The sequence below is a fragment of the Chiloscyllium plagiosum genome, unplaced genomic scaffold, assembly GCF_037043375.1.
Source record: "Chiloscyllium plagiosum isolate Xiang-an unplaced genomic scaffold, Cpla_swu_hap1 HiC_scaffold_34, whole genome shotgun sequence".
NCBI lineage: Eukaryota > Metazoa > Chordata > Chondrichthyes > Orectolobiformes > Hemiscylliidae > Chiloscyllium > Chiloscyllium plagiosum.
In genome coordinates, this window is record NW_028270172.1 from 13,343,384 (window position 1) to 13,365,330 (window position 21,947).

Genomic DNA, 21,947 nt, shown 5'->3' on the forward strand with positions numbered 1-21,947 from the left:
GTGGAACAGGGAAAGAGAGTTACCAAGTGGTGAGAAATTGTGCAAACAAGGAGATGGCTTTTTCAGTTTGTTTCAGAATTATCATCATGTCACATGTGAGGGCAAGGCTAATGTAATAAAGTTGCACTTACACATAGACTCCATAATGACTACATTAAGAAATGCTTGATGATGCTTAAATGAATGAAGATGAGAAATAGAGTTGTATTTGAGATAATGTGTAACGTCTTTGGAGATACTGCAAGGAGGTGGAGTGGAGTGGAGTGGAGGGACATGACCATTTCGAATAGTGGAACAGGTTCAAAGGACCAAGTAGCTTATCCTTCCTATTTTCTTATGTACTTAAAGCTGTAAAATATTTGAATGGGAGTCTGAATTATGCATTACATTGAAATAAGAAACCTTAAGTGATTCATAATATCATCAGAGATTATGCTATGATTTTGTCACCCATAGATCGATCACCCATAAATCGATCACCCATAGCAGTGTTAATCGGTCATTAACTCACTAATTAATGATGTACACACGACTCCTGTACTAATCCCTAAAAATTGCTGTCAGACATCAGTACAGATCCTGCTTTCAATGCACACTGACTGAAACGCTCTGGAATTATGTTAAGTTATAGACATATTACCCTTGGAACACATTTAAGTGACCGAAGTCAGGTTAATACATTGTACTCTGCCCTGCAGTTTGAAAGAAAAAATGGTTAGGAAGTCTATCTCACTTCTTGAATCTTTACAAATATTCCCCTTTTCATTCTCATTCATAGTTATAGAGGTGTACAGCAGGGAAACAGACCCTTCAGTCCAACTGGTCCATGCCGACCAGATATCCTAAATTAATCTAGTTCCATTTACCACCATATCCCTCTAAACCCTTCCTATTCAAATACTCACTCAAATGCCTTTAAATGTTGCAATTGTACCAGCCTCCACCACTTCCTCTGGCAGCTCATTCCATACACACACCACCCTCTGTGTGAAAAAGATGCCCCTACGTCCCTTTTAAATCTTTCTCCTCTCACCCTCAACCTATGCCTTTTAGTTTTGGACTCCCCCACCCCAGGGAAAAGACCTTGTCTATTACCCTATCCATGCCTTAGTCTGAAGAACTGGATAAGTAATAGATCTAGTCAGTGTAATGAAGCAAAGCAAAACATCACAGATGCTGGAAAGCTGAAATAAACACCGTATGTACTGGAGAAATTCAGCAGATCTGGCAGCCTCTGCAGAAAGTTAATGCTTTAAGTCCGATGTTAATCTTCTTTAGAATTAAATAATGTACAGAGTATTGATTATGAAAGGACAATTTAAATTAACAATTATCTCTCTTTCCAGCAAGTTATTATGAGTACTGGAATTCTCAAATTCACGTTATAACACACTCTCTCTGCTAGATACCTTGCTTTGGTGGGGCAGGTAGTTTTCTCCTCTGTTGCCTGGACGAATCAATGGTCTCTGCCTAAAATAAAATAAAAGGTACATTTCCACCATCAGACCAATTTATCAGGAAACTTTCAACATCTCCTGTACAATCGCAAAAACTTCCCTTACCTTCATTTCTGGCTGGTTACGTTTCTTTAGAAGCCGTTCACAGGGAACCACATTCAATCCTGCCACGTTCAGAGCCGAAATTCTGCGTTCAATATCTGAAACCTGTTAGATGGGCAAATGATACACAATGTACAATCACTTTTTTCAAATTATTATTCATTCGTGGGATGTGGGCATCACTGGCTGGGCAAGTATTTATTACCTGTCCCTAGTTGCTTCTTAAACTGCTGCAATCCACGTGCTATGGTTGACCCACAATGCCATTAGGGAGGGAGTTCCAGGATTTTGATCCAGCGACACTGACGGAATGGCGATATATTTCCAAGTCAGGATGGCAAGTGGCTTGAAGGGGAACTTGCAGCTGGTGACATTCCCAAACATCTGCTTCGAGGTGGAAGCGGGCGTGGATTTGGAGGGTGCTGTCCAAGGATCCTTGATGAATTTCTGCATTGCATCTTATAGATGGCACACCCTGCTGCTACTGACAGTTGGTGATGGAGACAGTTAGTGACTGGGGACGTGGTGCCAACCAAGCAGGTACTTTGGCCTGGACAAGTCAATTATTAACACCAGATCTAAACAGTCACAATTGTTAAGTGCTGCTGGGATTGGCTGTTTTGTATTGTGGGTTATATGTATTTTTCAAAACCCAGGCTGTTTGCCTTCACATAATCATGTTTTTGAATCTATTATTTCTTAGACTTTCTGATAAAAGCAACTCAGTTGATGGCACATTTTTAACATTTCTCCTACAATAGATCTCAAATTCATACATCAGTTTATATTAAGAGCTGGCAATCAGGGCCTTGTTTTAACCCACTATACCCCACCATTGCCCATCTCCAAAAAACACCTCTCTGCCGACCTTACCTTGACTCCAATGAAGCACTGTTGGTTCCAAGGCCCTCATTGGTGGAATGCCAAGACCCACCAACTACAAACTCTAACTCATTCAGACCTCTGCCACCCACATTGCAACTTGTGGAAAATCCCTCTTCGTTATCACCTGTCATCACAGTGAAATCCATCCACTTCTTATCCTTCAGTGAACTGACTTCGAAACCTTCATCTCTGTCTACAAATCTCTCCGGCATTCAACATACTCCTTCCTATTTCCACAATGTTTTCTCTTCAATGCACTAGAACGCACTCCCACAACTTGCACACTTTCATTTATTGCCGGCTCCCCCCCTCCTCTGTTTCATTATTGACGATGGACCCCTTGAACTGTTTTGCCCCGAGAATCTTGCCTGAAATGCTCAGTGTTGCTAAGTGATGCTGCACTCTCCGAGCCAGGAGCATGCTTCTGAAATGTACTGTAATGCAGGAACTTTGAGGCTGAGTGTCATTGGTCTGAAAGTGTAATAGCATCCTTCTGCTAATTCAAAATTAATATAATTTATCTTCCTTTAACCTCAGCAGAAATGTGTTCTTTTTGAATTCTCACATGGGATGTGAGTGTCACTGGCAAGGTGGTAGCTGTTGCCTGTCCCTAATTGCCCCTCTGGGTCATTTCAGATGGCAGTTAAGAGTCTTCGCAATTCCAAGGGTCTGAAAGGATCTGTAGGCCTGAACGGGTCAGGACGGCAGATTTTCTTCCCAAAATGGCATTAGCGAACCAGAAGGTTTTTTTTTTACAACAATCAACAATGGCTACTTATTCACCATTAGATAAACTTATTTAAATTCCAGATATTTACATCATCTGCCAGGTTAGGATTCAAATCCATGCCCTTGGAGTATTAGTCTAGGCCCTGGATTACTAACTCATGGATATTGTGGTGATAGTTCTGTCTCCTCGAGGAATGAAGTCAGCTCTTGATCAGCACCCACATAGGGAAAGTCAATCAACAATAAAATCTTGAATTTATACGGTGCCTGGAGCCAAGAAACAGAGTCTCAGAGTAAACAGCAAACCTTTTACTACTGAGAGGAGAATAATTTCTTGATTCAGAGGGTTATCATTGTTAATTCTCTGCTCCAAAGAGCTTGGTAGGCTCAGTCAGTGAGTATGTTCAAAACTGAGAATGGTAGATCTCTATGTAGTTAAAAACATCAGGAGATATGGGGAGAGTGCAGGAAATTGGTATTGAAGTGGAGTATTAGCCACGATTTTACTGATGTTAGAGTGCATTCAATGGGCTGAAACGCCTCCTCCTGCTCCTGTACCTTATATCCTTTAACATTGTAAAATGCACAGAAGCAAAATCTAAAGCAACTCGAAATCAAGATACATAAGGAGATAGGTCAGGTGACCAAAAGCTTGTTCAAAAAGGGTAGGTTCTAAGGAAGATCTTAACAGAGAAAAAACGTATTTCAGGTCACAATCAACACTAGCCTCACTTGGATACACTGGGATATAACAAGTAGGGGAGAAGATGGCCTGGTGGTATCATCGCTGGATTAATAATCCAGTGACCCAGGTAATGCTCTGGGGACCTGGTTCAAAACCTGCCACGGTAGCTGACGGAGTTTGAATTCAATTTTAAAACCTCTGGAATAAGGAGTTCAGTGATAAGACCATAAGACATAGGAGCGGAAATAAGGCCATTCGGCCCATCGAGTCCACTCCGCCATTCAATCATGGATGATGGGCATCTGAACTCCACTTACCCGCATTCTCCCCGTAGCCCTTAAATCCTTGTGACATTAAGAATTTATCAATTTCTGCCTTGAAGACATTTAGTGTCCCAGCCGATGACTATTAATCAATTGTCGGAAAAGCCCGTCTGGTTCACTAATGCCCTTGAGTAAAGAAAACTGCAATCCTTATCAGGTGTACACTACATGGGAGTCCAGAGCAATGTGGTTGCCCTCTGGGCAATAAATGCTGGCCTTGCCAGCGATGCCCTCATCCTGTGAATGAATAAAAAATGGTGATGGTGAATTGGATATGGTACATATAGTTGTCAGGTCCGCTCACCTCTGAATCAACAGGTTCTGGACTCAAGTCCTACACCAGAAACCTGAGCACAAAATGCAGACTCATGCTCCCTGGGGAGTAATCTGGGAGTGCTGCATTGTTGAAGATGTAACTTTCAGATAAGATTATAATCTAAGGTACCAATTTTTCTTTCAGGGGGTTGTGGAATAAACCCACATCATTAATTGAAGGAGGAAGAACAGAATTACTTGTGCTGCCCTAATATTTATCCTTCAATTGACAGGGTAAAAACAGAGAATCTGACCATTATCTCATTGTGGAAACTTTTTGTGTGCAACTGACTGTCATATTCCCTGCATTACAACAATACTAACACTTCAAAAATATTTCACTGGCAGTAAACTGCCTTGCAACATCCTCAGGCAACACATAAATAAGTTCTTTGTCTTTCCTTTAAGTGTCAGAAGTTTTAAATCAACCTGATTTTCACAGTGTCTCGTAAGACACATTATAAAATAAATTCACTGCTCAGACTCAGCTGAATTTTATCAGCAATCGACAAAGTGTCAATTTGGACACATCCTATGAATGGTCTCTCTCACTCGTGGGCTCCAGCACGTTTCCTTACAATCACAGAATCCCTACAATGTGGAAGCAGGCCATCTGACCCACTGACCACTCCAACCCTCCCAACAGCATTCCACTCAGACCCACCCTATCTCTGTAACCCTGCATTTCCCACAGTCAATCCACCTAACCTGCACATCTCTGCACTGTGAGAGGAAACCCACACAGGCACAGGCAAAATGTGCAAATCCACACAGACAGTCGCCCGAGGCTAGAATCGAACCCGGGACCCTGGTGTGGTGAGGTAGAGGTGCTAACCACTGAGCCACTTGTTTGATGTACTCTCATTTTGGTGTGCTGTCTTCCCAAACTCACCTCATGTTCTATACACTGTGCCTCTGTGGCACCCCACCCAACATATTCACCCACTCACTGGAGGTGGCAGCATTGACCATCACAGGCACTCCTGGTGGTAGCACCCAGACAACCTTCTGTCTGTAGCTGCTGTGCATGCTTCATGCTATTTGCCCAGGACATGCTGGACAGAGGGTAACTGGCACTCTGCATGGGGACCTGGAGGACATGCTGGGTGGGGCATACCAAGGTCCATGAAGCGTGGCCTGAGTTGCTGGTGACTGATGGTGTGTGAGGGAGTGAGATGTTGATGACTGATGGGGTGTGGGGGAGTGAGATGTTGGAGCCTGATGGGGTGTGGGGGAGTGAGATGTTGGAGCCTGATGCGAGTGTAGGGGAGTGAAATGTTGGTGACTGATGGGGGTGTGGGGGAGTGAGATGTTGGAGCCTGATGGGTGTGGGGGAGTGAGATGTTGATGACTGATGGGGGTGTGGGGGAGTGAGATATTGGTGACTGATGGGTGTGTGGGGGAGTGAGATATTGGTGACTGATGGGGGTGTGGGGGAATGAGATGTTGATGACTGATGGGTGTGTGGGGGAGTGAGATGTTGGTACCTGATGGGGTGTGGGGCAGTGAGATGTTGGTGCCTGATGGGAGTGTAAGGGAGTGAGATGTTGGTGACTGATGGGGTGTAGGGGAGTGAGATGTTGGTGACTGATGGGGTGTGGGGGAGTGAGATGTTGGTGCCTGATGGGAGTGTAGAGGAGTGAGATGTTGGTGACTGATGGGGTGTGGGGGAGTGAGATGTTGGTACCTGATGGGCATGTGGGGCAGTGAGATGTTGGTGACTGATGGGGTGTGGGGCAGTGAGATGTTGGTGACTGATTGGGGTGTAGGGGAGTGAGATGTTGGTGACTGATGGGGGTGTGGGGGAGTGAGATGTTGGTACCTGATGGGGTGTGGGGCAGTGAGATGTTGGTGACTGATTGGGGTGTAGGGGAGTGAGATGTTGGTGACTGATGGGGGTGTGGGGGAGTGAGATGTTGGTGACTGATGGGGGTGTGGGGGAGTGAGATGTTGGTGACTGATGGGGGTGTGGGGGAGTGAGATGTTGGAGCCTGATGCGAGTGTAGGGGAGTGAAATGTTGGTGACTGATGGGGGTGTGGGGGAGTGAGATGTTGGAGCCTGATGGGTGTGGGGGAGTGAGATGTTGATGACTGATGGGGGTGTGGGGGAGTGAGATATTGGTGACTGATGGGTGTGTGGGGGAGTGAGATATTGGTGACTGATGGGGGTGTGGGGGAATGAGATGTCGATGACTGATGGGTGTGTGGGGGAGTGAGATGTTGGTACCTGATGGGGTGTGGGGCAGTGAGATGTTGGTGCCTGATGGGAGTGTAGGGGAGTGAGATGTTGGTGACTGATGGGGTGTAGGGGAGTGAGATGTTGGTGACTGATGGGGTGTGGGGGAGTGAGATATTGGTGACTGATGGGTGTGTGGGGGAGTGAGATATTGGTGACTGATGGGGGTGTGGGGGAATGAGATGTTGGTACCTGATGGGGTGTAGGGCAGTGAGATGTTGGTGACTGATTGGGGTGTAGGGGAGTGAGATGTTGGTGACTGATGGGGGTGTGGGGGAGTGAGATGTTGGTGACTGATGGGGGTGTGGGGCAGTGAGATGTTGATGACTGATGGGGGTGTGGGGGAGTGAGATATTGGTGACTGATGGATGTGTGGGGGAGTGAGATATTGGTGACTGATGGGGGTGTGGGGGAATGAGATGTTGGTGACTGATGGGTGTGAGGGGGAGTGAGATGTTGGTACCTGATGGGGTGTAGGGCAGTGAGATGTTGGTGACTGATGGGGGTGTGGGGGAGTGAGATGCTGGTGACTCATGGAGATGTGGAGCAGTGAGATGTTGGTGCCTGATTGGCATGTGGGGAAGTAAGATGTTGCTGACTGATGGGGTGTGCGGGAGTGAAATGTTGGTGACTCATGGAGGTGTGGTGGGAGTGAGATATTAGTGACTGATGGGGTGTGGGGGAGTGAGCGATAAGTTGGCAGTTGTCAGGTCCGCCCTACGACTTGTTGGGAATTGTGGTGATCCAATTTCTAACCAGCCCGTGGAAGACTGGGAAATTGCATATCAGTGAGGCAAGATGATAATAATGTTAATGCAGTCATCCTGCTGCTCACTAGCAAGAATAAATCCTTTAGATCACAATACATTGCAGTAGAAGCAGGCCATTCAGCCCACTGTGTCAGCTCTACCATTCAATGAGATCTTGGTTGATGTGATAATCCTCAACTCCACCGTCCTGCATTTTCTACATATTCCTTGATTTTTTACTGATTAAAAATTTGTCTATCTCAACTTTGAATAGATTTAATGATGCATCCTGAACAGTCCTCTGTATCAAAAAATTCCACAGATTGACAAGCCACTGTCTTAAAAGTGCAATCTCTTATTCTGAGGTGATGTCCTCTGGTCCTAGACTCTACCACAAGGGGAAACAAAGCATCTCACCTGGGAGGTCCTCTAAGAATCGTGTGTATTTCAATAATGTCATCTCTCAATCTTCTATATTTAATGAGTATAGGTCCAATTCACTCAATCTCTCCTCAGAAGACAGTCCCTCCAGACCTGGTTTCAGCCTAATAAACCTTTCCTGGATCCCTCCAATGCCAGTATGTCTTTTCTTCAGTAAGGGGTCTAAAGCTGTACACATCATTCCAGGTATGGTCTAATTAGTGCCTTGTACAGTTTTGACAAAACCTCCCCACTTTTATATTCCATTTTCTCTAAAATAAAGGCCAACATTCTATTTGCCTTTCCTATTTCCCGCTGAAATTGCATGCTAGCTTTTTGAGATTTGTGAATGGGAATTCCCAAATCCTTCTGTTCTGTAGCTTTCTGCAAATTAATCTCACCCGACTGTTCACCACTTAGTTGGGAAGTAGGATGTTTTGGTTGTGACGTCCAGTTACTCCTCACTGGCCATCTCACGCGAATCTCCCAACGTTCCCACCATTACCCATGATTCAGTGACTGGGAAGATTCTGCCCCCTCTTTCTACTGAGTCAGAGAAAGCACCGTCCTGCTGAACTGGAGACACTCTTAAAGTCTTCGAGTTCCTCTTGCTTTTGTATTGGAGATGTGTAGTTTTAATAAGCCCATTATGGTAGTTTGGAATCTTTCAAGTAAGTCACAGAATCATTATTCAATATGGGCAACTTGCTTTGGCACTTTTATTGCCAAACAACACGTTCAACCTGAAAGGCAAGTTCTGTGAAATTGAGTTGGGCTAAATTTACGGAATATTCAGTTGTTTGTTGGCTTGAATCCAGTACAGTGCCCTGTCTGAACCCAACACAGCTTTGAATTTACCTGGAGCTCAGCCTGGTGAACCTGAGCAGCTGCAGTTGCCACTTGGTCCTCTAGATCAGCAAGTTCTGTCTCTGTGGTTACACTGTGGATGCTCCTTGCACAATCCTCCAGGTCGTTCAGTTGTCCCTCCAGACTGTACACTGTGCCCGCCGTTATGTAAACCTAGATAAAGTAAGGTAGTTACCGCACTGTGAGTGCTTGCTAGTGTTTCACTGTGGAAAAGACAACTTAGGTGAATATCCGAATGGCTACTATCAAACAGACCACGCGGTGAAGATATTTCGTCAGTAGTAAACAGGAAGGTATAGTGGAGGAACCCCATGTAGGAAACAGCAGCAGGTAGAAGGCCATTGAGAACAATGAGCCTGATCCTCCATCAAACTCCATGACGATGATCTTTGACCTCAATACCATTTTTTGCTTTCGAGGCTGACATTTCTGAAAGGGGAGATAAATATAGAAGAGGCTAATTCCATCGTAAAGAGCTTTGTTTTATGAACCCCAACATTCTGACGCAGTAATTTCTTCTTAATGATTAATCCCCCATACTCCCACATGTTCTTCAATCTCAGCTATGTACTGTGATGGGATTTTGCCTTCAGCTGTTTGTTTTACCTGACACGGTGATGTTCTGTTGTCTCCTGTAATGTAAGAAAGTGACTGCAGATATTGTGGTATTGGAGAATCCAACAGACACTTGTGACAGTTGTTACGTACAGCCATAATGAGGAGGGGGAGGAGTCGAAAAGTGTGGAAAAGCGCAGGTCAGGCAGCATCCAAGGAGCTGGGGAATCGATGTTTCGGGCATAAGCCCTTCATCAGATTACCTTTACGGGCACATCTGGGCTCACATTAGATTACAATAGAGTAGTATGCTTCAAGTGAATAGAACTAAGGTGAAGTATGAGATGGCTAAACCGTCAGGTCACATGCTTTGATGCAGTGAAGTTATTGTTAACATCTCTCTTAAGTGTTCATTGATGCATTAACCATGAGATATAACATAACATAGCGCAGGCCCCACAACTTAATCTTTGCTTGTGGATAAAAGTGAGCACTCAACAGCATTTGAATAGTACCGAATCATTCTATTAAAAACACAAAAATTCTTAAAATGATCAAGAATGGGGTGGTGGAGTTGGTATGTGGCATGGAGTTAGGGGTTACTTTTACAGGTAGAGAAGTTGGTGAAAATTGATGACTTGAAACCCTCACTCATCTTTTCACTGTTGCTGCCTGATCCATTGCTGTTTTTGGCAATTTCTGTTTTTTTTTTAATTTTAGACTTGCATCATCTGCCTTATTTTGATTTTAGCGGGGCGTTTCAGATGACGGGGAGCAAGGATCCACTCCTGAAGTGGAGTTTGATCTATTTCCAAGTTACAAATGGTGCTTTCTACTTAATCTTCAAAAATTCACTCCTTCCTGAGAAAGAGACCTTTAAAACAGAACAGAAAGGAAAAAAAAAAGTGATGACCTGGGTTTGTAACGAAATAACTAAGCCCGAAACCACCACAGAATAAAGAGTACGAGTGAGTCATCACCTCACTGTGTACTGCGGGGACTTCCTACACTCACATTGGATGCTGCATTTCCCTCATTACAACAGAAACGGCATTTCAAGAGTATCTCTTTGACACTGGAGATCCTTGGGACATCCTTTGGTTGTGAAAGGTGTTATCTCAATCTCAGTTTCTGTCTTGAAGTGCCACGCTTGAGAAAATGAATATTTTCTTTTTATTGTCATTCTTTCATGGCATGCATGGGCTGCACTGATTTATTTATTTTTTATTCATTCACGGGATGAGGGCATCGCTGGCTGGGCCAGCATTTACTGCCCATCCCTAATTACCCAGAAGGCCGTTAAGAGACATCCACGTTGCTGTGGGTCTGGAGTCCCATGTGTAGGCCAGATCAGGTAAGAATTTATTGTTGACTTCTCATTTCCTCGAACTGTGAAACTCTTCATGTAGCACAATCATGTGACTTGTGAAGTTAAATGGTTAGCTCAGTTGGCTGGATGGTTTGCGATGCAGAATGACATCAGCAGTATGAGGTAGGGTAGATCCTAGCCTGAAGTAGGGTAGACCCTCAGGTTCAACCCAGTACCAGTTGTCCATCTCTGATGTGACAGCAGTCCTATGGTCCTCTGGCACTATGGTCACTTTATCTCAGGGGCTTCTCAAGAGTCTACTGCATTGTTTTGGGTCAGGCATTATATGTAGACCCAACTTGATAAGGATGGCAAATTTCCTTCCCTGAAGGACATGAAGGAACTAGATCTTTTCTTAAAAACAATCAACCTGTTATGAAATTACTCTTTGTCCATCAGATCCTGAGGTGAGGCTTGAACCAAGGCCTTCTGGGTCAGAGGGAAGGACCTAATACTGTACAAAACAGCCAACTCCTATCAGATAAGCATTTGCAGCAACTGACTGTGGTTGTCACAGTCATGATTACTGAGGCTACTTTTATTAAACAAACTTAAATGCCTCCAGCTGCCTTTGCAGGATTTAAACTCCAAACCCTGGGGCATTAGGCGAAACCTGTGGAATACTAATACAGGGACATTGCCACAATCCTACCGTCTTCACTGTGATCAGTACAAGTCCCTTTCATCCCAATGTTCAGGTCTGTTGTTAATTTCCAAGTTTGTAGCTATTTGTTTTAGTTTGAAAACCTTATTCAATATCGTGATGATGTCAGACCTATTTAAGTGCATGGCTAACTGGATCAACAAAAAATAGCTCACAGGATATTATTTGTTCCTCTTACATTTTCCTCCAGTTTAGAGAGCTGTTCTTCAAGTTTTACTGCTTCCTTCCCTGTCGGAATTCTTCCTCCACTCGATTCCGACCGGGAATCACTTGTCCCTGTGGCCTCTCCAATCAGATCCTCTGTGGCATTGATGACTTTCAGCGCTTCTGTTGTGATGTTGCAGAGAGAGATGGCAGAATACTTCTGTTTGGTTAGAACATGGAGAGGAACAGAGAGAACAACATAATATTAACACTCGTTTGTGAAATAACTTCACCGAGGCCGGTATCCTGTTTCTAATTTACTATAGTATTGTTGATGAGTTTCAGAGAGGCATGACTAATAGGAAGAGTTTAGAGGGATATGGGCCAAGTGCTGGAAAATGGGACTAGATTAGGTTAGGATATTTTGTCGGCATGAACGGGTTGGATCGAAGGGTCTGATTCCTTGCTGTACATCTCTAAGACTCTAAGTCACCTTGTATTTATATGGGGAGAGTCCTCAACACTGATCCAGCTCCCTCAGAGCCAGCTCTTCTGGTGAACAGGACGTCCCACACACCTGTTTATTCTTTTTTTACGGAAATAAACACGAAGAAAATCCAGAAAAACAATCACAATACACAATAAAGAAAAATAAATAAATCAAAACAAGTCTACCTGAAACAAGGGGGAGAGACAAACAGGGAAACTCTCCTCCTCAGTTGGAAACACCAACAGCAACAACACTGGCTGTGTGGGCCAGGCAGTTCAGAGATCTGTCTCCTCCTCTCCCTAACACACAAAATGGAGAGTCCTTCACGTACTGATCCAGCTCCCTCAGAGGCAGCGCTCAGAGTGAACAGGATGTTTCACACTCCTGCTTATGGCTGTCAGCCAGGGGTCCTTGATTGGATCATATTAACAGCCCCAATCAGGGAACTCATATTCTTGTTACACTCACTGCAGTTCCATGGTGCAGAACATGAGTATTACTGATAAAGAGAAGTGCTTGTGAGGCCTTACATCAAGACAGACTCAAAAAATGTCAAATTTCAAAGGGAACAATAATTTATACTGCATGGGAAAAGGACTGATAAATTGGCCATTCAATGGATTGGCTGAGATGTTGCTATGAGAATGTACCAGGGAATTAAGGTCTACTATGGTTCTGCTTAATTCAAAAAAGCTACAATGACTGATGTGCTCCTGTTACCTGCAGAAGACAGGTATTTGTGCATACATATAAATGTAAAGGTTACATTGCCAGATTCCTACTGGACCATGGAGCTGATCTCTCATTATAGAAAGATGATCAGTGGTGGTTTAACCTGAGGATCATCGTGCCACAGGTGAGGGAAGAGGCTGAGAAGGAGAGTGCTTCATTGTTATCTCGGCTGGGCAGCAGGGAATTACATGAAAGTGAGGACTGCAGATGCTGGAGATCAGAGTTGAGAGTGTGGTGCTGGAAAAGCGCAGCAGGTCAGGCAGCATCCGAGGAGCAGGAGAAACGACGTTTTGGGCAAAGGCCCTTCATCAGGAATGAGGCTGGGAGCCTCGGGGGTGGAGAGATAAATAGGAGGAAGGTGGGGCTGGGGAGAAGGTAGCTGAGAATGCAATAGGTAGGTGGAGATGGGTGTAATGGTGATAGGTCGGAGAGGAGGGTGGAGCGGATAGGTGAAGGAAGATGGACAGGTAGGACAGGTCATGAGGGCGGTGCTGAGCTTGAAGGTAAGGTGGGGGGAGGGGAAATGAGGAAGCTGGTGAAATCCACATTGATGCAATGTGTTGAAGTGTTCCGAGGTGGAAGATGAGATGTTCTTTCTGCAGGCGTCGGGTGGTAAGGGAGTGGCGATGGAGGAGGCCCAGAACCTGCATGTCCTCGGCAGAGTGAGAGGGGGAGTTGAAGTGTTTGGCCACGGGGCAGTGGGGTTGGTTGGTGCGGGTGTCCCGGAGATGTTCCCTGAAGCGTTCTGCAAGTAGGCGTCCTGTCTTCCCAGTGTAGAGGATATCGCGTTGGGAGCAACGGATACAGTAAATGACATGTGTGAAAGTGCAGGTGAAACTTCGATGGATGTGGAAGGATCTTGTGGTGCTTTGGACAGAGATAAGGGGGAAGGTGTGGGGCACAGGTTTTGCAATTCCTGCGGCGGCAGGGGAAGGTGCTGGGAGGGGACGGTGGGTTGTTATGGGGCGTGGACCTGATGAGGTAGTTGCGGAGGGAACAGTCTTTGCGGAAAGCGGATAGGGGTGGGAAGGGAAATATAGCTCTGGTGGTGGGGTCCGTTTATAGGTGGCGGAAATGGCGGATGAGTATGCGATGTATAGGGAGGTTGGTGGGGTGTAAGTAGGGAATTTGACTGAACTATTGGCATTGGTTGACTTTGCAAACCAACTGTCCAGCCAACTGAGCTAATACATTGCTTCTACCAAGTGTAAGCAGATACCAAAAAACATAAGTCTCTTTCTTCAGCATTACAATATTAGTAAATATATCTAACATTGAAAATACTAAGTTAATATATTAAATGCACATGTAAACAATCAGACAGAATGTAAGCTGGCAGGAATGTGAAGTTGTGTAGCGTAGCTTAGTGTTTGAAAACATTCATAATGATCAAAGCTGTTGACTCTGGTTTACTCTTCAACATGCCACTTGAACTCATTCTTCTTCCAGACTTGTTAATGATTGAACTCAGGGACAGGGCTCGGGGTTTTGGGTAAGTGCTGTATTTTGGAGGTATAATGGCTACCATGTTCGCCCAACATGTGAAAGGTGCCCGGTTTGAACCTGAGAAGAGGGGCTGTGCTGTTTCTGTAGTAGCTATTATATTTACCATTGAGATTGGATTGTTAGGTATGCTCAAGGCTTAGGTTGTCAGATTTGTAATCAGTAAGGAAGGTTATGGGGCAAAGGCAGGACAGTGAAGTGAAAACCGTCAGATCAGCCACAGTCCCTGAATGGCAGAACAGACTTGATGGGCTGAATGGTTTACTTCTGCATGTATGTGGGGATATGTGTGTGGGGGGGTAGGGTTTCTGTGTGTATGGGTGGGTTTCTGTGTGTATGGGTGGGTTTGTGTGTGTGTGGGGGTAGAGTTTGTGTGTGGAGGTGAGGTTTGTGTATATGGCAGTATGGTTGTGTGTGTGTGGGGGGGGATTAGGTGTGTGTGCATCAGTTTGTATGGGGCTGGGGTTTGTGTGTGAGAGGTTGTATGTGTGGGGGGTGTGTTTGTGTGTGTGTGGAGGGTGTGGGTGGGAGGTTATTGTGTATGTGTGTAGTCCCGTCTGAGTGTGAGGTTTAATGTGTGTATGTGTTGGGGTGTGTTATGTGCGGTCTGTCAGGGAGGTTTTGTGTGTGTGTGTGTGTGTGTGTGTTTGTGGGGGGAGAGGGGCGTTTTTGGATTATTTAGAAGAGTAACCATTTATACCTTTATACTACAAAGTGAATGTGTTAACCACTTTGCATCTTGTTTGAATAGATTTTGTTTTATAATTAATCCACAATTCTGTGTTTATTAGGGAAGCCTGGTGGATAGATATTTTTATTATTAGTCTAATGTAGATAAAATGGAGTAGCTATATTGGGAACTTAGTCAAACCATTAAGTTTATATTGTGGCCCATACAGAAGTGGGATTACAACAGAAGTTGTAACTTACAGTACTTCAACTTGCAAAAATGCAACATCTTGCCTCAGAAGACCTGTCTTGCAAGGAAAGAAAATGCAGCAAGATTTGCCCTGCATTGTCGAAAATGTCTGGATATTTACTGCGGGGTGTGGATCGTGAGGAGATACATCATTGGGCAGCAGTGAGGAGTGAAGGTCCTGCTGAATTTATGACATTCTTCTTCCACTTGTCATCTGGAAGATGATAAAGCCCCAGCAACGGCAATGGCCAGGCAGGCTCCAAATGGAGTGGTGGTGGGGTCGAGTATTCACTTTACCCAGCGTTCCTAATGTGATGCCCATGTCGCCTGTTTGCCTTTTCTTTGTGATGGTGTTTCTGAGGTTAGCAGCTGCGCAAGCAGGTCACTGGCAAGAACAAAAGTCTGTACCATTCTCTGAATTTGCATTTTCAGCACAAATGAAATAAGGGCAAAGCCAGGGCAACAAACTGGCCCTTGAGACAGAATTAACACACGTGCCACGGGATATATAAGTGGAAGTGAGGACACTCCAGACTGAAACAACTGCTTCAGAAGCACACAGCTCTAAAAGCGTTTCTTTGAATCAGCACCAGAACATAGCACAGCTCTATCTGAGGATCAAATCAGATAGTGGTGATCAGAGCACTTCTTAAAAAAAAAATCAATATTACCCAACGCGAACCTGTCACCTGTCTGAACAATGCAACTCCTATACCTTGCTAATTGATGTGTGAGAGGCACTTGAAAACGTTTTACATTGTGTTCCTTTTTATATGTTGCTTTTACACAGATATAAAAACAACAGGCACAGACAATATGACTCATCTCTAGTATCACTGTTCAGTCACTTAATGCCCAGTTCTAACTCCTGCTCACTTACATCTGTTTGATCAACTTGCCACTAAATTAATGACTTGCTTGCTAAAGAAGTTTTAATTTAATTTATTATCAACATCTAAATGAAGCATTGTTTCATGCACTTTCTTAATAGATAGATGAAATTTGAAATAAAATTTGTGGACAGGTAGTCTGATCAACACGCGCTGATTCTTAGTGCTACATTACCCTATTGTAAATTTTATACAGCCATAACCCATTTAATTTCAGTGTTTGTCAGTGGAATGTTTTGACTGGAAATGCCATTCTTTGCAGTTCTAAAAATACCATTTGACCTCAACAGGGGAATTACATCCAAGATTGTGTTCTCCAATCACAGAATTCTTATGGTACAGAATAAGGCCATTTGGCCCTTGATGTTGGCCTGGCTCTCAGCATTTTTAACTTAGTGCCAATCTCTCATCTTTTCTCTGTAATCCTGCACATTGTTTCTATGTACAGTGATACCTCAGTGTCCGTGAGAGTTCCGTTTCCCAGAAACCTATGTCTGAGGAAACGTAAGAGAGCAGAATTCTTTAAAAGTAGGTTAAAATGATTAAAAATATCACGGATATGCAATTTTTGCCCGTGGATGTTAATTTTTGCTGTTACTTTTTTTTTGGCACGGATAGATGAATTTACGATTGGTGACTTTGCAGATACAGAGGAGTTACAGTAAAAAGTAAGCTGATGCCCCCTTGAATACCTCGATTGAATTTGCCTTCCAAACCCTAACGATTTGCATTCTCTGCTGCTACCATGTTGCGGATGATGTTTGTTTTCACTGCCTGGATATTAATCTGACAGAGTGCTTCTGCACTCTCTTCAATGTAAACTTACATCTTTGTGGTGCCCACAACTGTACACAATCCCCCAGCTGAACCTAACAAGATCTCTGCAGGTTTCTATTGTCTCCTCAATTAAAAGCACACAGTTTGATTCCAGATAATAGCTTAGTTCTTAACCAGCTCTGCCAGTTACTGTAAGAATAGGTTTTTCATAATAAACAAGTTATTAATGAGTTCATTGGAGGAAGCTTGTGAAACAAATGAAAACAGAAGCTCAGCAGGTGTGGCAGCGCCTGGGGAGAGAAAACAGAGTTAACGTTTCAAATCCACTATTTTCTCTCCACAGATGCTGCCAGACCTGCTGAGTTTCTCCAGTAATTTGTTTTCTGTTTGTTCCAGATTGCCAGCATCCACAGCTTTTTGTTCTGTTTTACTGTGAACATCCCTTCTGTTCATGATAACAGATATAAACAGAAACAAATTGGGTGCTCAGTAAAATATTCACGCAGCTCATGGAGTTGTGGGGCTTGATGACCAGCGCACACCTCCCACCACAGGCGTAACAACAAAGTCGACTCACTCTCATGAGTTCATCTTGAATGTGCTTGTGATCTTCATCACACGAGGAGGTCTCCTGAGCTCCCTCAGTTGTATCTGGATCCAGCTCATCTCCAGATGATGACTCCTTGTCACTTAGTTTGGTTGCAAGCCGAACCAACTTGGTTCTTAGTTTCTCCTCCATTAAATCTGCATGAGTTCTGGAAAATGTGACTCCACTATCTGGATCCAGATTGGATTTCCTGTCTGCATTTTGGACCTTTTCTGCAGAAATAGGCGATTCCTTTAAACAGACAAATTCAATTAATTAGCATTTGACTCACTTCTAAAGAACGAGATCGGTTATATGTGCTTAAGTGGCAGCAGGTCTCAATGTGATTGTTGACTCCAATATTTGGCTACGAAAACCTTAGCTTTTCATACGTAGCATGTCTAAATGGAGCCTTAACATTTAGCCCAAAAAACCCTTTATGTTTTGTTCATCGTGTGCTAGTTTTGGCAAGGACATTAGAGGCAACAATCTAATAAAACTTTTTCACAAGTGCTCTGAGTTAAGTGTGAGACATACCAGTAGATGGCCTGGTATAGACGTTCCTGGCTGCATTCAAAATCACAGCCAGTGTTTGGTGTCACGTATCGTTTCAGGCATGGATTTAAACCTCTCATGTAAAAATCAACCCATTATCTATTTGCTGAAAAATCTGGTCTGAAAACCTCCACTTTTACACTAGTATGTGTGATATATTTTAAACGGATATGACCATTCCCACTGCAATATTTTGCACTTGAACAAGTCCACTCGCATCTTGGACAGATGACAGACCACTCTGAATACGAGAGTCATGATGACAAACCGCTGGACTTTGCAGTTACAAACAGGACCCAAACACCCACCCTGCAGAGCCGTAATACAGGACGCGGTGACGTTGAGATGGCGATGGGATGTCATCATGCCAGTCTCTGAAACTACGGAAGGTGAATGGCACAAATCCAGCCACATGGAAGTGGCTCGGTAACCAACTACTGAGCTCGTTCATAACCCGATGGTCTGCAATTAGCCGGCGTTGTATGGGAATGCTTTACGCCAGTCTGATGGGGTGGTACAAGGGTGGAAGCAACACCCCTGCCAGCAGAAGCATGGTTGAATGTAGCAGGCAGGTTCTATTGGTGGTAGGTTTTAAAGTTGATTCGTTGGAACCTTCAATAAAACATGAAGACAGATTTCTTTAAAGTTGTCAGTGGTTCCAACCTCCTGATTGTAAATTAACCCCTCTGTCACATGACATCTCGGCCTTGACCTCCCCCCACTCCCCACCCAATGGCAGTGAAACCTCCCTTTTGCAATGCTAATTGATCACCTTCCTGCTGGATGGTCACTAACTGGCAGCCCAGTATTTATGTTCTGTCTCCCCTCATCCCGTCGAGAAACATAAAACCCATCCCGAGATGTTGTGAAGTTGAACTAGTACAAGTGACTGTGAAACAGCAGGGTTAACCCATCCACAGGTAAACATCAATGTTCTACAACATTGCAGACGGAACACAATGAGATAGCTCAAACCTAAAGAATGGTCAAAGGATGTGGTGGGGCATGAGCGTAACAAAACATTGTTGGATGGACTAAAGACTGTGGGGTGGTCTGTAGAATGTTGGTATCATTGAGACGATTAGCAACAGAAATTGCAATATGACAAAGCAATGGAACACCATGTTTGATGAGACTGGCCCATTGGAGAGATCTGGGCAAAATAAAAATACATTCTGAATGGACGAGCATTCCTATGTAAACATGGAAGGCAGCAAACACAAAGATTACCTCTCTGCTCCAGGTCCCCAAACTAATTCTCCTCTCCAGCCTCGAAAGGCTCTGCTCCATCACGAACATACATCTGCTCAGCTCCTTCAGTCGAAGAGAAGGGGTTCAGTGTCAGCAAGAAGGATGGTGAGCAGAGTAGCAAGTGGCACTCAGCACATGCGCTCTGTGTCCAAACCCATGTCCCACAATCACTGACAATCACCTAAGCCTCGCGGTGCCTCACCCACTGGATTTTGGGAGTGTGTCAAAACCTGTGTGGCTACTTTTGAAGTGTTACCAAAGACTAAGTAGGACAAATGGTCTGACTCTGTAGCTGCAATATTCAGTCATTTCTTTACACTTGCAAGTAATTCATTTTTTTTAATTGAAACTGGTTATTACTGGGGAAATTATTGGGAAAACCAAAGCCATTGTCTTCAACCCCCACCACAAATTCCATTACCTCATTTCCAATTCTATCATGGGAAGATGTTGGCGTTGTGGAATTGATAATGAACTAATAATCCAGAGGACCAGTGGGGACAGAGGTTCAAATCCCAATAAGGCAGCTAGTGGAATTTAAGTTAATAAAATCTGGAATTGTACGGTTGCTATCAGCAATGGTAACCATGACAACTATTAGTGATTACTGCTTAAATACTCATCTGGTTAACTGGTGTCCTACCGGGTAGGAAATTGACCACTCTTACTCTGGTCTGGCCTACACCTAACTCCAGCTGGTTGACTCTTAACTACCCTCTGAAATGGCTGTGCAAGTCACGCAGTTCAGGGTAATTAGGGATGGGGAATAAATGCTGGTCCAACTGGGGGCACCAACATCTCATGAAAGAATCAAGGATATCCTCTCTGGACAGCAATGAGGGTTGAACCAGTCTCTTCATGACTTTGACCCTGAGCTCAGATTCCAACCTTCTCTCTACCGTTAAGACTATCTTTAAAGTTCTAACCATCAGCCATTTCCTTTCTCATCTTACTTGCTGCTGAAATCCTCATCCATGGTTTTGCTGCATTTGATTATTGCAACATCCTCTTTGACGCATCTTCCACTTCACTCTCATATACCCACTTCCCAACCAGTGGCTCATGACGTTACCAAGTACATCTATGGAACTGTGATGGTCAATTTTCACTGAGCTTATTAATAGCAAAACTATTCAAATTTCTTTGGATTATAAATCTGAGTTCGGAGCATGAGTGAGCTGTTTGGGCCCTCAAGCCATTCTCTGTCATTTGAGAAGATCATGCTGATGAGAGTGTGGCCTTAACCCCATCATGCTATTCACTCCTAACAGCCTTTCATTCTTTTGTTGCTTCACACTCCATTGACCTCTGCCTTAAAGATTCTCAATGATCCCACTTCCCTCGTTTTCTGGGAAAGGGAGTTTAAAGATTCATTATCTTCTGAGTGAAAGAATTCCACCTCATGTCTGTCTGAAGATCATCATAGAATCCCTACCGTGTGAAAGTAGGCCATTTGGCCCATTGAGTCCAGAACGACCCTCCAAAGAGCATCTCACCCAGACCCACCCCCCTAAACATATCTCTGTAAGCCTACATTCCCCATGGCTAACCAACCTAGCCTGCACACTCCTGGACACTAAGGGCAATTTAGCAAGGCCAATCCACCTATGCACATCTTTAGACTGTTGGAGGAAACCCATGCAGACATGAGAACTCCACAAAGACACACACCCAAGGATGGAACCAAACCCAGGTTCCAGGCACCATGGGGCAGCAGTGCTAACCACTGAGCCACCGCGCTGCCTCTTCGGATCAGAAGTAGACCATTCAGCCCATTGAGTCTGTGCTGGCATTCAATTAGATCATGTCTGATCTGATTATCCTCAACTCCACCTTCCTGCCATTTCCTTCTAACCCTTGATTCCATTACTGATTAGAAATCTGTCTACTTCAGCCTTGAATATGCTTAAATATCCAGCTTCTACAGCCCTCCTGTTCTGAGAGAAGAAAATCCTTCTCAACTCTGTCGAAAATGTGCAGCCCCTTATTCTGAGAGGATGCTGTCTGGTCCTAAACTCTTCAACAAGATGAAAAAACCTCTCTGCATCTACCCTAAGAATCTTGTACATTTCCAAATAATATTTATACTTTGGAATTTTACATTTTCTTATTAGCCTATTTTTCTAATCAACCTGTTCAGAGATCTCATTATACATCTTTGGAGCAGGTGGGACTGCAACCTGGGTTTCCTAGTCCAGGGGTAGGGACACTACCACTGTACCACTCATTCTTCTAAACTCCAATGAGTGTAGGCCCAAGCTAATGAACACCTCCTCCTAAGAAAGTTCCTCTACAGCTGGTATCAACCAAGTGGATCTTCTCCGGATTGCCTCCAAAATCTTTCCTAAGATCAGGGGCTCAAAAATGTTCTCAGTATTCCAACTGTGATCTGACTGGCGCTGAGTAAAGTTTCAGCAAGACCTCCCTACTTTTATACTCCATTCCCTTTGAAACAAAGGCCAACATTGTTTTTATTTTTAAATTGTATTCCCTATTTCTAGTCTCTCCTGCAAAGGGAAAACACTACACAGAACGGTACAGCATAGTACAGGCCATTCTGTCCATGATGTTGTTCTGAGCTTTTATCTTAAATCTAAGATCAACCTAACCTACACACTCCTCAATTTACTGCTGTCCACATGTTTGTCCAGCAGTCGCTTAAATGTCCCCCCGACAACCACCGCTGGCAGTACATTCGACGCACCACCACTCCCCGTGCAAGGAACCTACTTCTGATATTTCCC

General features: G+C 44.1%; 1 protein-coding gene across 2 annotated transcripts in view; it reads right to left on the reverse strand.

Moving 5' to 3' along the window:
* Nucleotides 1-21,947, reverse strand: part of myripb (myosin VIIA and Rab interacting protein b) — a 398,586-nt gene that overhangs the window by 21,212 nt on the left and 355,427 nt on the right. For both annotated transcript variants that reach the window (XM_043719526.2, XM_043719523.2), the window contains 6 exons: nt 19,183-19,266; nt 17,389-17,649; nt 11,535-11,720; nt 8,760-8,921; nt 1,563-1,664; nt 1,410-1,470 (listed from right to left, as the gene is read on the reverse strand). In XM_043719526.2, coding sequence (XP_043575461.2) covers nt 1,410-1,470; nt 1,563-1,664; nt 8,760-8,921; nt 11,535-11,720; nt 17,389-17,649; nt 19,183-19,266 — 856 coding nt within the window. The remainder of the gene's footprint in view (nt 1-1,409; nt 1,471-1,562; nt 1,665-8,759; nt 8,922-11,534; nt 11,721-17,388; nt 17,650-19,182; nt 19,267-21,947) is intronic.